The sequence below is a fragment of the Colletotrichum gloeosporioides genome (assembly GCF_011800055.1).
Source record: "Colletotrichum gloeosporioides strain Lc1 chromosome Unknown consensus_122, whole genome shotgun sequence".
Classification (NCBI taxonomy): Eukaryota; Fungi; Ascomycota; class Sordariomycetes; order Glomerellales; family Glomerellaceae; genus Colletotrichum; species Colletotrichum gloeosporioides.
Window position 1 is genome coordinate 1 of NW_025544767.1, and position 15,002 is coordinate 15,002.

At 48.4% G+C, this 15,002-nt stretch overlaps 2 protein-coding genes and 1 pseudogene across 3 annotated transcripts; 1 reads left to right on the forward strand and 2 right to left on the reverse strand.

Annotated features, from left to right (window-relative positions):
* Positions 1–3,810: 3,810 nt before the first annotated feature.
* On the forward strand, positions 3,811–10,586 carry GCG54_00015677 (annotated as a pseudogene). The gene has a single exon. A coding segment is annotated over exon 1 (6,776 nt).
* Positions 10,587–11,012: 426 nt separating this feature from the next.
* On the reverse strand, positions 11,013–12,554 carry GCG54_00015678 (Serine--tRNA ligase; the record flags this gene model as incomplete). The annotated part of the gene is made up of 1 exon (XM_045415453.1): positions 11,013–12,554. The coding sequence occupies one exon, from the start codon at positions 12,552–12,554 to the stop codon at positions 11,013–11,015; it is 1,542 nt and encodes a 513-aa protein (XP_045256090.1).
* Positions 12,555–12,952: 398 nt separating this feature from the next.
* On the reverse strand, positions 12,953–14,766 carry GCG54_00015679 (uncharacterized protein; the record flags this gene model as incomplete). Its single annotated transcript, XM_045415454.1, has 2 exons — positions 12,953–14,270; positions 14,330–14,766. 2 exons carry the CDS (start codon positions 14,764–14,766, stop codon positions 12,953–12,955), a joined length of 1,755 nt encoding a protein of 584 aa, XP_045256091.1.
* Between the last annotated feature and the right edge of the window lie 236 nt (positions 14,767–15,002).

Consider the following 15,002-nt stretch of genomic DNA (forward strand, 5'->3'; position numbering starts at 1 on the left):
TTATAAAAGCCTTATAAGTCTTATTTAGATTATTAAGTATATAAGTAATAACTACTTAATTTAATAATTTAAGTTTATTATAAGATAAGTTATTTATAAGTTTTTTTATTTTATTTATATAATCTTTTATAGATTTAAAGTTATTTAAAGAGGTATTAAAGAACTCTTTATAAGTTAAAAACTTATTTATAAAACCTATAAACTTATATAGGGACTTTAAATAATTCTAAGCTATATAAGTATCTTTATTATTTTTTATAACCTTAAGTAGACTATTATTATAGAATAACTATATATAACTTAAAGCTTTATAGTTTTTATTTAAATTATCTTTAAATATAAACTTAATAAGATTTATAGTAATATCTTTATTATATAGTAAGGCTTTTATATATATAGCCTATATTTTATAGTTCTTAGAGCCTATAAGTTTAAAGAACTAAACCTTAAGATTAGTTATTATTACCTTATTACTATATAATATATAGTTATAAACTTTATAAAAGTTAAATAATAGTGAGGTTATATAATTAAAGAGCTATTATATATATAGTATAGTAGTTTTTATAGTAAAGTTATAATAGTTATAAACCTAGAGAGTAAAGGTTTAATTAATAAAAAAAGTAGTTTTTATTCCTTCTCTTTAATTAATATCTTCTTTAGCTAGACTTCTATTAGACTAAGGAGATATATATCCTATATAGTAGATTAATTAAGAGGAAGTCTATTATATTATAAATATAGGTCTAAACTAGATTAGGAGTAAACTAGAGGATAGTTTAAAGAGATAATTTAAGGGATATAAATTAAATAAAGTAGTAGTAAGAGACTATCTACTTAAAGAAGGATTAATAGAGGTATAGTTAATTTATATAGGATTAGTTATATAAATTTATAAGAAGTATATCTTATAGAACTAAATTACTAGTCTAGTTAGTATATTAGCTTCTATATAGGTAGTATAGATAGAAAAGCATTTAAAAGATTAATTTTTAATATATATAACCCTTAAGTAGAGGTAAGGTTTTATAAATAGGTAGGGGAGAGGTAAAGAAGTAAAAGGAATAGAGGTTATCTCTAAACTAAGCTTATAACCTATTAGTATAAGTATAAGTATATTCAGGAGTATAGTATATATACCTATATAGTATAAAGTTATAGATAAGTTTATATTATAATAAAAAGTAATAATCCTAAGTATTTATAGGCATTTAATTATATAGATAATAATAAGGGAATTAATATATTATAATAACTCTAGTTATTATTAATTATATAGTTATTAAGTTTCCTCCTCTAATAGGGAAAAGTGAGGGGAAAGATAATCTAAAATATAACCTACTAAACTACTAATTATATAAAGTACTTATATAACTATACATATTACATAATTAATATTATAGTTATAGGTTATAATAAATAAAGTATTTTTATATAAGGTTTAATACCTTAAACCTTATTCGTTTATTTTATATAGAATATTAAAGTAAGTTAAGCGTTATTATTATTCTTATATTATTATTATTATTATAAAAGAATATTATATGTTAATAGCTACTACTACTAAGAGTAGTAATATTAATAATAGTAGNACTAAACTATTAGTCTAGCTAGTATATTAACTTCTATATAGGTAGTATAGATAGAAAAGCATTTAAAGGATTAATTTTTAATATATATAACCCTTAAGTAGAGGTAGGGCTTTATAAGTAAGTAGGGGAGAAGTAAAGAAGTAGAAGGAATAGAAATTATTTCTAAGTTAGGCTTATAACTTATTAGTATAGGTATAAATATATTTAGGGGCGTAATATATATACCTATATAGTATAGAGTTATAAATAAACTTATATTATAATAAAAGGTAATAATCCTAAGCATTTATAGGTATTTAATTATATAAATAGTAATAAGGGAAATGATATATTATAATAACTCTAGTTATTATTGATTATATAGTTTTTAGGTTTCCTCCTCTAGTAGGGAAAAGTGAGGGGAAAGATAATCTAAAACGTAACCTACTAAACTACTAATTACATAAGGTACTTACGTAACTATACGTATTATATAATTAATATTATAGTTATAGGTTATAATAAATAGAGTATTTTTATATAAGGTTTAGTACCTTAAACTTTATTTGTTTATTTTATATAGAATATTAAAGTAAGTTAAGCGTTATTATTATTCTTATATTATTATTATTATTATAAAAGAATGTTATATGTTAACAATAAATATATTACTTATAGAGTTACTCTACTAAGGGCTTTATTAATTACTTAGATTATATAAAGAGGGTAGGATAAAGAGTTAAGGGATAAAGCAGTGTACTAAGACTAATATAAGAAATTCAAATAGATAATAAGCTACTCACACCCTAGGGTGGGGGGAGGGTATATTATACATAGTATGGACCTTGTTTGCCACTAACCAGACCATCGTCTGTTGCTCGGGGTAAAGCAACCCATTGGCCGCATCGCGTTCCGTTTGTCAATCATATGGTACCCGAGAATGGCATTGACGAGACGGTACGGATATGGCGATAAATTGATCCAACTCTACAATGAGAGTACGGATACCTTCCCAGCGCAAGGTGTTGGCGGGAATAAACCAGACCCGTTTTGTACCCAATTTCTAGTGTTACCTTGCGGCTAAGGCACCTCTCGATGGCGAGAATGCCTTGCCCATTTGGAGTTGGTCTTTCACCGCGCGTAATGGATGGTTTGAATGCGGAGCGGAGGAAAGCGTCATCTTGACGGCAGGGATTGAGGCGACTGCAAGCTCACACTGCATAGATACGAAAGGTTAAGGCAGCGCAACTAAGGTGCTGACCAAACGCTCGCCCAAACACACCGCCACGCTTGGTCGACGAAGGTAGCCTACTATGTAATCACTGACAGGCAGGTCTAGGGTACGAGAATATAGGCTCCAGATCCCTCGCGGCGATCATGAGCATCGGGGTATTTAACAGACACCTGCGGCTGCGTCGAAATGCAGCTGCCAACTCTGTGGGCGCATTACTTTAGATGCGGACGCTAGGAGCATGAAAGAAAGGAAAAAAACTTGGAGTCGCTTTCCTGCTATCGGGCTTTGCAATGGGAGGGAGGATCTTTCGGCAAGACAGAGCAAGTTGCACCTGTCCCGTCGCACTCCCGATGGTGGCATGATTTCGGGGGGGCCTGCTTCCTTTTCCCTTATCTTATCAAGCACACCTCCGGCACCTAACTAGCGGGCCCGCCTTGCTACAGGCCCGGTGGGTGCCCAACCAACGAAGCCAAACAGCTCATCCAGCGCTAAGTCAGGTAGGAGCAGTGCAGCCCGTTGCCCCGCAACCCGGGCACAATAAACGCCTCGATTGCTGGTTGGGGGGCATCGCCACTAACACAACTCACCGCAACAGCCCAACCCACGTCGACAAACATCATACCGGCTCTTAAGACGTACCCCATATCAATAGTCACCACCGACGCGACCTCAGTCCGGATCTCTGGCTGTTTTGACTTACTTGACTCTGCTTCGCGCCTTGCTTCGCTAGTTGCCTTATTTTTTTTCCCTCTCGTGGATGTCACAGGCACCTTTATGCCCAGCGAGTGAGACCGGTTTGTGCGATTCAGCACGGCAGCAGCACCAGCTGCGCCATTCATTACCATCAGAAACACCTAGTCAAACTCGTCATTAGATCCACATCGCACCGGCTTCCTCTTCATCCTCCACAGTCACATTCCACGACTTCACGACCTAACGATATTTCCCAATCGCCACACGTCTCTGGACTGAGTTCTGACGACCCAAGCCCTGACTTCCAGAATAATGGCTCCCGTCGAGCGTGAAGCTTCGAGGGATTCGGATCGCCATCTGAGACACCAACATTCAATGTCCTCCGATCAGGGCAGAGCTCTGGTTCCCATGTAAGCAACCAAAACACTGGCCTCCGTCACACCACTAAATCGACAACTTCCTCTGCTCTCTCCTATCATGTGCTGGCCATGTCTGTCATTTGGCGTCGACTGATGAAAACCAGGTGGGATAGTTCAGATCCTGAAAGGGCACCGCCGCCCCTGCCTCTCAACCCTCAGTCGCCCAGCGTCGGCACTTCTAGGAAAGGAACTTCCAGCGCCATTCAGTCCGCCCATGCTGCCCTCACCGAGAGGGCGCGAGAGAGCGCAATGCTCCCTGCACCACTGACCAAGCGGAACACCGACGGCTCGCCAGAGCGCTCCCTCATTAGAGGCTCTCAACACAAACGGATGCAGTCCCTTCAACCAGGAAGTGTCCGGGATCTAAGTCTGCTCTTGGAGAGTGGCCAGCAGTCGAATCCTCCATCCCCGACTAAGTCGCCCGAAAGAGCCCCGCGACCCTCAACGCCGGCGGCCAAGCGACGAGATAGCTTCTCTGACACAAGATCGGTGGAGAAAGAAGCCACAACCCCATCCTCAGCCCCAAGCTTGACACCAATCATACGGCCGGCTGTTAAGCGGTCACAGCAGAGCATCTTGGGGGAGAACACCCCGCCTCAGTCTGCAACAATGCTTGCCATCCAGAACATGCCGCTTCACGGCCCCAAGGAGCCCGAGGCCCCCTCCAACAGCGCCAACGGCTCCACAGCTCTTGTGAAGGCACCACAGTCAGTGGATGCTCTTTCTGGGCAGATCCTTAGCCTCACCAATATTGCTACTGCTCTTCAGAAGGACATGGCCCAGCTAAGCCGACGAAGTCGTGACAATGCTACCGATCTGTTAAGTCTCAAAGAAGCGACAAAGGCAAGAGACGAAGACATCCGCAAGAGCTTGCGCGAACTCATAAACAATGCCCACGACTCGACGACTAGACCGTCTTCTCGGGACCCCTTCGCCAGCAGCCTCTTCCTCGACACCAAGTCCCATCACACTTCTCCTCCTGCGTCAAAGGGCGGCCGGCCGTTTTCACTTCCGAGGATACCATCACCAAACAGCTTCGCAGCATCAATCGACAGAGACAACTTGAGCACTCCGTCGCTGTGCAACTCGGAGTCTCCAGCTTCGATGGCAATATTGGACAAGATTATCAGAGACATGGGCACAAAAGAGGGACACGACCTTCTGCTGGCTCGTCTCACTGATGTAGCAGAAAAGCTTGCTGGCGTTGCCCCAGCCTCCAAGGTGGATGAACTTATTCATCTCGTAAAGGCCAAGTCTGACGATACCGTCGTGTCCCGAAGCAATGGCGGAAACGGAAATGGCAATGGGAGCCGGCCTCGCCCAGCCGGCTTTGATGATGACGGCAACAGCACCGACTTTGACTTTGACCCCGGTTACGCAAGTCAGCTGACTCACAGATCGGAGCGGATGTTACACAATGAGCCAACCTCGATGTCCGGTTCGACGCCCAACGGGGCGTCTGACTTGGTGAACGACGAGGTCCTCAGGATCATCCGTACCGTCAAGGATAGTGTTGCTCAAGGAGGTGGCCTCACCGCCGAAGTCAAGGCACTTGTCAGAGAGCTTCGCGGTGAAGTTTTGGGCATGGGACGAGAAATTGGTAGAAGACTGGACGAGGCCAATACACAAGCTGTGTCCACGGAGCCACCAGCAACCAATGAAGAGATGTCAAGGATTGTCCATGACGGCCTTGAACGGATGAGGCAGCATATGGACGAGGTACTCCGGGAACACCGAAGACAGTCCGCCAATTCAGTCTCCTCCAGAGAGAGCGCAGTCGATTACCAAGAGATTTACAATGCCATGAGAGCGGCTCTGCGCGATTCACAGGCATCACAGCCCAAAAGTCCCGACTTGGGCCGCGAAGACGTCATCGACGCTGTCAGGAATGCCTGGGAGAATTACAAGCCTGAGGTTGAACATCAAGACCTTGGCCTCGGACGAGAAGAGATCCTGGAGTATCTCAAGGAGGGCCTTCAGGACTACGTCAAACTAGATCGGCACCCTGTGGGTGCTTCCAGGGACGAGGTCTTCCAAGCGGTGGTCGAGGGCCTCAAGCACTTTGTTCCACCCCGTGTTGACACCCCGGCCAGTCTTTCACGAGACGAGATCCTCGACGCTGTGCGTGAGTGTCTAGAGGAATTCGAGTTTCCTGTAGCTCCGTCGGCTTTCAACCAGGAACTCACACGTGAAGACATGATCCATGCTGTCAAGGAAGGCCTCAGCGGATACGATCTGCCTACAGCTGGCTCCCTTGTGCCTCATCAAACCAGTAACGATGAGATTGTGTCCAGACTGCAGGATATTCTTGACTATATGCGAGGGGAATTCCAAGCGGCATCAGAGGAGGCAAAGCACACCGTGACAGCTGGCAGCCGTGATACTGAGCAGCTTCTAGGGGCTACAAAGGACGGCCTGGACCAGCTAAGGACCGACATGCAAGAGTATATGACCCATCTCAGTACCAATACTGCCAATCAAGATGAGATCACCGACACCTTGCTAGGCACCCTGGATTCCTTCAGAGATGAGATGGCTGCCTTGGTTGATCGGGTTTCGAGCGACTCAAGGTCAACCATTGAGAACCACATGGAATCCCTTCGAGACACAGTCAACTCTTCTATGGTGCCTGTCACTCCCCAAATCAACCAAAAGGAGATCATCGAAGCTGTAAGAGACGGCGTGGACAGCGTGCGTGCCGAGCTACGCCGCCCATTCGCCGGTGTGACAGAGATCCTGGACGCTCTACATGACGGCCTTGCGGATTTGCGCATCAGCATCGAAAAGGTCGGAAACCGACCGGCAGATTTAACTGCCAACGACGAAATATTGGACGCTTTGAAATCTGGCCTCGACAGTGTTCGATTGGATATCGACAATCTTCGGGAGCATCAGGGCCAAAATGACAAAGCCTTGATGACGATGAACGATGGCGCGATTGTCCCAGCGATCGCAGATGCACTCAAGCAGGATGACATCAAAAATCTTGAGGTCTTGATTACCCAGCTGCGCGTCAAGGTTGAGGCCATAGAGCCAAACAATACTGAGCCGGTCTCCAAAGAGGATCTCTCGCATATGGAGGGCCTTCTGCACTCTCTACAGGAGTCCGCGTCCAAAGATGACATACTTCGTCTCGAGGACATGCTTCGGCTTGTTCAGGAATCTGTGTCCAAGGATGACTCGACCCGAATCGAGGAAGCCCTGCTCAATGCCCACGGTTCTGTGTCCAAAGAAGATCTGACACGTCTCGAAGAGGCCATTCTTAGTATCCAAGAATCAATCAACCAGGAATCGGTCAAGACGAAGAGCGGCGATGCACCCAGCCCAGCTAGCGCCGAAGCCGCTTCCAAAGAGGACGTGCAAGCTATCGAAACCATCTTGCGCAATACCAAGGGCCGCCTAGACGACCTCATCGACGGCGAACAAGCAGTGCGGAAGGAACATCTAGACAGTCTGGAAAACATCATCCTGGAGACCAGGGAGACAATCAATCTAATCACCACTCAGATGGACGCCCTTTCTCGGAAGGACGACGTTACGAGTGTCGAGTCACTGGTCACGCAAGTCGCTGCGAGCTTCGAAGAGATGAAAGAGAGTGCATCGAAACAGCTGGAAGACCCCGAACGTGTTACCAAGACTGATGTTGACGCTGTTGAGGCGGTTTGTCTGGACATCAAAAATGTTTTTGACCAGATGCTCAAGACAGACCTGGCAGCGCTCGCAACCAAGGAGGACCTGGAAAAGACAGCAACGGCATTGGAGGAGCTCAAAGCACCCGTCGAGAGCTTGAAGGCTCCCCTCGACGAGCTCAAGACCCCTCTGCAGGAACTCAAAGTCCCCTTGGAGGAGCTGAAGACACGACTGGACAGATTGACCGAGTCTCATGCTAAGGGAAGTGAAGAGCGCCAGGCCGAGATCGTCGGTGTTGGTGAGAGAGTCTCAGAGGTCAAGACATTCCTTGAGGAGTTCCAGACTTTGATGAAAAGCAGGCTTGAGGATGGAGTCACTGGAGTTGAGACTCTTGCCAAGCTCATCGAGGGTGTTTCAACCACAGTTAGCCAGAACGCTTCTATCGGACAGGAGCTGAAGGACCTTTCCGACACGATGAAGATGGAATTCGAGGAGTCCAAGGCAGGCGTAGTTGGTGCCAAGTTAGAATCGGATGAGAAGTTCCAGCAGACGACCGAAGCCCTGAGTACCAAGATCGACGAAAGGGTCGCGGAACTGATGACCAAATACGACGAATTCCAGGTAACTCTCGAAGACCGAACGAAGGCGGGGGAAGCTCGCGATGCCGACACGGAGGCGGCTGTTCTGGGAACCAAGGCCGTTGCGGAAGACCTCAAATCGCTTGTTGACACGTTGGGTGCGGCCGTGACCGATTCAATGGAGAAGATGGAAGAGGCATCCAAGACGGTGTTTGACAGGGTGGAGAATCTCATGGCCAAATCTGACGAGAACCATACGGACGACAAGGCTGAGCATCAACAAACCCGTGATCACCTGAAGCAGGCCATCGACGCTGTTGAAGGTCTCCAGGGACAAGTTGGCGAAGCACAGCCGCAAATCCTTGAGGCTGTCAAGCACGTCCTCGCCATTGTCGGCCAACACTACGATTATGCCAAAGCGTCGGCCACCGATATTCAGCAACGGATTGAGGAAGCGAAACCACCCGAGCACGCGCTTCTGCCACCACCAGAGAAGTACTACGACGACACCGTAGTGCTCGAGAAGCTCGAAAAGTTGGTCGAGCACACTTTGCTCCCGTCCGAAAAATACGACGATACGCCACTCCAGGAAAAGCTCGACAAGATTGTTGAACATACTCTTATACCCATCGAGAAGTACGATGACGCAGTTGCACAAGAGAAGCTCGACAAGCTTGTGGAACATGTCTTGACGCCTGTCGAGAAGTATGACGACGCAATTGTTCAGGAGAAGCTTGACAAGCTCGTGGAGCATTCGCTTGTGCCGGCTGAGAAGTATGACGACACAGCCGTCCAGGAGAAACTGGATAAGCTTGTAGAGCATTCACTCCTGCCGATCGAAAAGTATGATGACGCAGGCGTACACGAGAGACTCGAAAAGCTTGACATTGGGCAGACCGAGAAGATTGACATGCTTCACATGGGCGTCAGTGAAAAGCTTGACAAGCTTGACGTAAGTGTCGGGGAAAAGCTTGACAGTTTCGACGTAAGTGTGGGCGAGAAATTTGACAAGCTCGATACCGGCATGAACGACAAGCTCGACAAGCTTGACACCGGCGTAAGTGAACAAATCGGGAAGCTCGATTCAAGCATCAATGAAAACATCAACAAGCTGGACCTAGGTATCAGCCAGAAACTCGACAAGTTTGACACGGACATGATTGAGAAGCTCGACAAATGTGATGCTAGTATGGGCGAGAGATTCAACAAGCTCGACGCGGGTGTGAACGACAAACTCGACAGGCTTGTCGAGCACTCTCTCGTACCTATTGAGAAGTATGACGATAGCCCCGTACACGAAAAGCTCGATAAGCTAGTTACGCATGTATCAATTCCGGTTGAGAAATACGATGATACAGCTGTTCATGGAAAGCTTGACGAACTCGTCGACCATAGTCATGCAGCGGAGAAGGCTTTTGCTCAGCTTGACACACTCGAGAAGGTCCACCAACAAGTCCTGCAGACTGCTGCGGACATCTCACTCTTCCTGGCAAACCAGACCAAGAAAATTGCAGAGGAGGACGAGGACAGAGAAAAGACACTGAACGAGGTCAATCTTGCACTGGAGCGCCAGCTAGCCCTCAAGGAGCAGATCCAAGAAAACCTGCTTGACCTCAAGCAGGAAGAAGAGCGGCTCAAAGCCTCAGTGCTTGGACTCAAGACTGAGCAAGATGGCTTGATACGGCAAAAGACGAGGCTCACAGCCGACGTGTCGTCTCTCGAAACAGCTCTCCATTTGCGCCGGGAAGAACTCCACGACATGGAGACTCGCGCCGAAGGATTGGAACGCCGGATTTTGGAGGGCGTCATGGATCATTCCCGCATTCTCCTCATGTCAAAGGCAACCAAGGGACGTGACGCTATGAGCCGGAAACGTGTCCAGACCCAGAAGTCGGGTCAAGACTGTGGCGTCAACGAGAAGATTTCATCACCCACAGTCAATTTGGCTCTGTCTGCCAAGCGGAATCTGAAGCCGCCAACCCAGACGGGGACCGCGCGTCGCATCCTGTCACTAAGCCAGATCACAAACAACGTGCCAGCAGGAGGTGTTAAGCGCAGTCAGAGTGTCAGGACTGCTGGCGCTGGTGGTAAGGGTCTTCGGAAATCTAGCTGGGCAGGCGGCTTTGCCAAGGGCTATGGAGAGTTGGACAAGGAGAACATGCTGAAGGAGACAGAGGAGGAAAACCTGCCGAGCCCGGCGCCACGTGAAGATGCCATCGTCGTCACAGAAACCATGTTGGGGAGCGACGATACGAGCGATACTGAAACTTTGCGACGAACCAGCCGTGGTACGACGGTTGTTACGGAAGGCACCGAAAACTGCAGCGGCGATGGCGATTATTCGCATTTTTACGACGATGTCCGAAGCGACCCACAGAGCGACTGGGCAGAGAGCGGCGTGAGCCCAACGCTGGGCGACGAGACGCCAGCAAATGAGGCCACAGTACTCGCGGAACAATGAGAGCACAACCTGATTTCGCTGCGGTGTTAAGACGGTCTAATTATGACGACCATGGAACCCACCCTCATTTCATTTCTATCATCCTGCGAGGCTTCTGGCACACTGTGTACGAAGTAATAGTTGGCTGCTTGTCTATCTCGTATTTGTCTTCTGCATCGTGGGGCAAGGACGATCCACCCTGCAGGTGGTGTTTGTTATCGTATTACTAGTGAGATGCAGGAATAGCCATCGTCTTCTGTCCATCACGGTTTGTAACGATCAGTTCTTTTTTTCGGCACGCCAGTGTTGTTTGACCTGAATATGTACCCGCCTCTTCAGCCCGACCATGGCTAGTGATTGAATGAATCTGTGGTGTAATGGTTTTTTCTTTTCTTTTTCGATGGGCGGGTAATGCAATGCGAGCTAGCCTGGCCAGCCAACGTAAGGTCACGACGACGAAACATTCTGTCGCACAATCTTCTCCTTCCCATCCATCCATGGACGCAGGCAAGCCGGAATAACAACAGACATGTCCTTCTCATCCCATCCCACCTCCAAGAGTGCCGCCAACACTCTCGGAATAGCGAGGGCGGTCCCGTTGACCGTCCACGGGAACGTGAGTTTACCGTTGATCTTGGCCCTGGTAGCAAGTCGTCGGGTCTGATAGTCGGTGCATATGCTAGCAGAAGTGACCTCGCCCCAACCGCCATTCAGCTCTTGACGAGATGGGAAAAATGCCTCCATGTCGCATTTGCGAACGGCTGAAGCACCGAGGTCGGCAGTGGGCATTTCGAGGATGCGGCAGTGCAAGCCAAGGGAACCGAGAAGCTCTGTCTGAATATCGAGCATTTCCTCAAAGACATCACCCGTTTCGTCGGCGTCCGGGCTTGTCCAGGCAAACATCTCAACCTTTGTGAACTCATGGACACGGTAAAGACCCTTGGTGTTAGCACCGCGAGCACCGGCCTCGGCTCGATAGCATCGAGAGACGGCAACCCTCTTCATTGGCAACTCCGAAGCGTCCAGCGTTGTGTCTGATTTCATAGCGGCAAGAGGAATTTCCGAAGTGCCGGCAAGACTGAGCTCCGGCTTGCCCCTTTCTACGTCGTCCTGAGATTGTGCGAGGGCATAGATTTGCTGCTCGCCATTCTGGTCTCGCGGTTGAAACCCGCATGCCGAGGCCATGTGACTGTAGACGATACTCGGCGGTGAGACTTGGCGCCAGCCGTGCTTGGTGGCTACAGCCAAAGCGTATTGAACGAGAGCTTGCTCTAGTTGTGCCGCCTCGTCCAGGAGATAGTACCACCCCCATCCCGAGGTGGTGCCGGCGGCGGCAAAGTCAAGTAAGCCGAGTTCCGATCCAATATGAATGTGAGACCGCCAGACTGTGTCAGACGCACTAGAGGGCTCAATAGGGTGGTCATTTATGTAGCTTAGCAACAGTGGCTCATCGCCAACAGGAGTAACCTTGCTGGTCAGATTTGGAATACCCAGAGCGAGGCTTTCCATTTCTTCAACCAGCTTCGTCTCATTCTGCTCGACTACCGACAAATTTTGCTTCAGCAACCGAGCTTCTTCAAGAAGTTGTCCACGAGACATGTCCTTCAAGGTGACGAAGTCGGCATCGTCGCGGACGGAGGCGGGATTGGCGATCTGGCGACGGAGAAGGTTGGACTTTTCTCGCAGGGCCCGGCTGTCTTTCTGTAGAGCCTGCCATTGTGTAAATATTTCGTTGATGCGTGCCGGGCTTTTGCTCTGGACAGCGTAGTTCCGATCGAGACAATTTTGTTCATAAAGACCTGGATTTTCCCTGATACGCCTAATGTCGATAATCGGCTTGGGCGCAGTAGGTGGCCGCTTTATATCGGCGAACGCGCGAGCAAATTTGCGACTAGTGACGATGCCGTTCGTTTGCGCAGTAGACGATGGTCGAAGTGACAGCTTCACGGCCCTGGGTGAGCGACGCGTGAAACTTCGAAAGTTTCTCATGTCGACTGATCGAATTTGGCGTGACTAACAGAGAGTTCTCTACTTCAAGTTGAATTGATTGATGCATCATCCGAGGCCGAAGTGTAAGGTGATGTTTCTCAAATCGGTTATAATGGTATCGATGTTATGCATTCCAGTTTCCTGCTTAATGCAATATACGAAATGTTCTTTTTATGCTGACGGAAACCAGATATTTTGTTCCCTATCTTCTTTCGAATGTTCATACTCATTCAAACTCCCATGCTTTGGGGTATCATTCCTGGGCTACAGTATACGCCTGCATACGTAAAGTCTACATATCTTTAGGTCTGTTATGAAAGGTTTGTTCCGCTGAGACGATTCCGTTCTCCCTTGACAGTACATTTCATCAGTGTTCTGCTCAACTCTGGAGCTCCGTGTCAGACAGCGCCCCACACCCCCAGCGTCCAGTTTGCTATGCTCCCGCCAGTAGCTCCTCGCATCAAGCCCCCTGGTCCCATGCTTTGCCGCTGTTGAGCCTTGACATCGATTTCGTTAGGCCGCGAAGCACCGTTGACTCCATGTTGTATCCAAAGCTCGCGATCAATGTTTGCCATCGCTGCGACCTTCAGCTGGCATGTCAAACTGGCGCCTCCCCATGGTCCAAGCGACTCCAGAGGTCGAAGTTGGCCTTGTTTGTTTGAATATGTGTTGTCGCGCTTTCTAAGTGAGTCCTCGATGATGTCTGCGGCATCTCGAGGAGCGTTATGTGCCGAGTCTGAGTTAGTTTCTGTCGGTCCCTCTTCAAGAACGACCTCTGTTGGGCCACTGGTAGTCTGCCGGTACGTGGCTCTCCGTAGCCGCGAGTTGTTTTTGTAATTTGCCGGTGCCTGGCCTTGAATGGGATCCCATCCGCGCTCGTGAACCAGGTGTAGCAGCTCGTCAAATATTCTGCGTCGTAATCCAATCACTCTGGAACAGCCACCAATGAAAATGATGCGAGACATGCAAACGGCCCGAGCATCGATAGGCAGCCGCAAGAGATGCTGGTGAATGAGCTGGTGAACTGGTATTTCGTCGTCGTCGAAGCTGCTGCGACAGAATTGCGGCGCAAAATAGGTAGTCTCACACGGATCGGATAGTTGCTGGAATGGCACAGTCAAGGTCACAGATGGACTAACAGACAGAACCGGAATCTCAACGTTTCCCTTCGATTGCTGAGGAACTGTAGGCGATGGTGGTGCCGACTCATCCTGCTCCTCGACTGTGGGCAAACCCTCTCCGTGGTGTTGATGTCGCCTTTGCTCTGCCGCCAAGACACGGTCGCTGTCTGATTGACGACACCAGACCATACGACGTGCCACTTCTTCACACTCCTCAAAGCTCACCGAATGTTGGCCATGTTCTTTTTCTTGGCGAATTCTTTGTGATTGGGCGGGATTTTCTGATAAGGCCGCCTGGATGAGGTTATGCACTTCATCAACCAGCATCTTGCCTCCGCGTACGGTCCGCGTTGTACGGATCTCGCGATATTCGTACACACTCGTCACTACCGTTTCTGCCCAGCCGAGGTCCACAACCAGCGCAGATCGAGCACCAGCTCCAACGGCAGACGCCACCGCGGTAGACATGAGAGAAACTGTCGGTGCTTGGAAACGGTGGAAGAGAACATCGAGGGCAGCTCCGAGGAGCGGCAGAGGTACCGATGAGGAAAGGACGAGGGCAGTCCTACGAGGTCGCGAATCGATAAGGAGAAACCTGGGTAACGCAAGTAAGCAACGAGGCATAGAAAGCAGCGGGTGGCGGCGGCTTGATACTTGGTCAGGGCTTCTCTAATAGCTCGATCAATCTTGTCTTCGACAAGACCCAGGTCTGTTAATCGCAAATCGAACTGCCAGAGCTGATGATCATTGCCCCAGGCCTTGCCTCTCGGGCGTCGTCTCCAGTCATGTTGGTGATCCGGGTCCCAGGCACGGTAATCCCCAACCCGACGTTGCTCTTCTGGTCCGATTGAGATGGTCGCCTTGGCTGTTGGCTCACCCGCAAACCCGAGTCTGATGAATCGAGATCCTAGTTCAATTACGACGATATCTTCCTCGGCTCGTAAGCTAGACGGCGAACCAAATGTAGACGATACCGTGCGGGACGGGGTATGCGGGCTGAGAGGGCCACCAAGACTAGAGCCGCTACCAGTCTCGGTCCGAATGTTCGAAACGGATCGATGGGCAAAACTTGGGCCTGCACTGGACGACATGTTGTCGGTTCCGGCAACGTACTCTTAATGATGTCGGATGTCAAAAGATATGCGCCACAGAGCGCTTCGTGCCTTGCAGGTACGACTCCAGGCAATGGGGCGGGCTTAGGTAAGTTGACGGAGCCGTGATTGGCACTTCAGCGATGCACCTCAAGGCGCCGGGCCGCTGACTGCAAGCCCGATGCCTGCACTAAGGTAGCGCATCCCCGGCCGCGCTAAGCCCCTCCACCATCAGC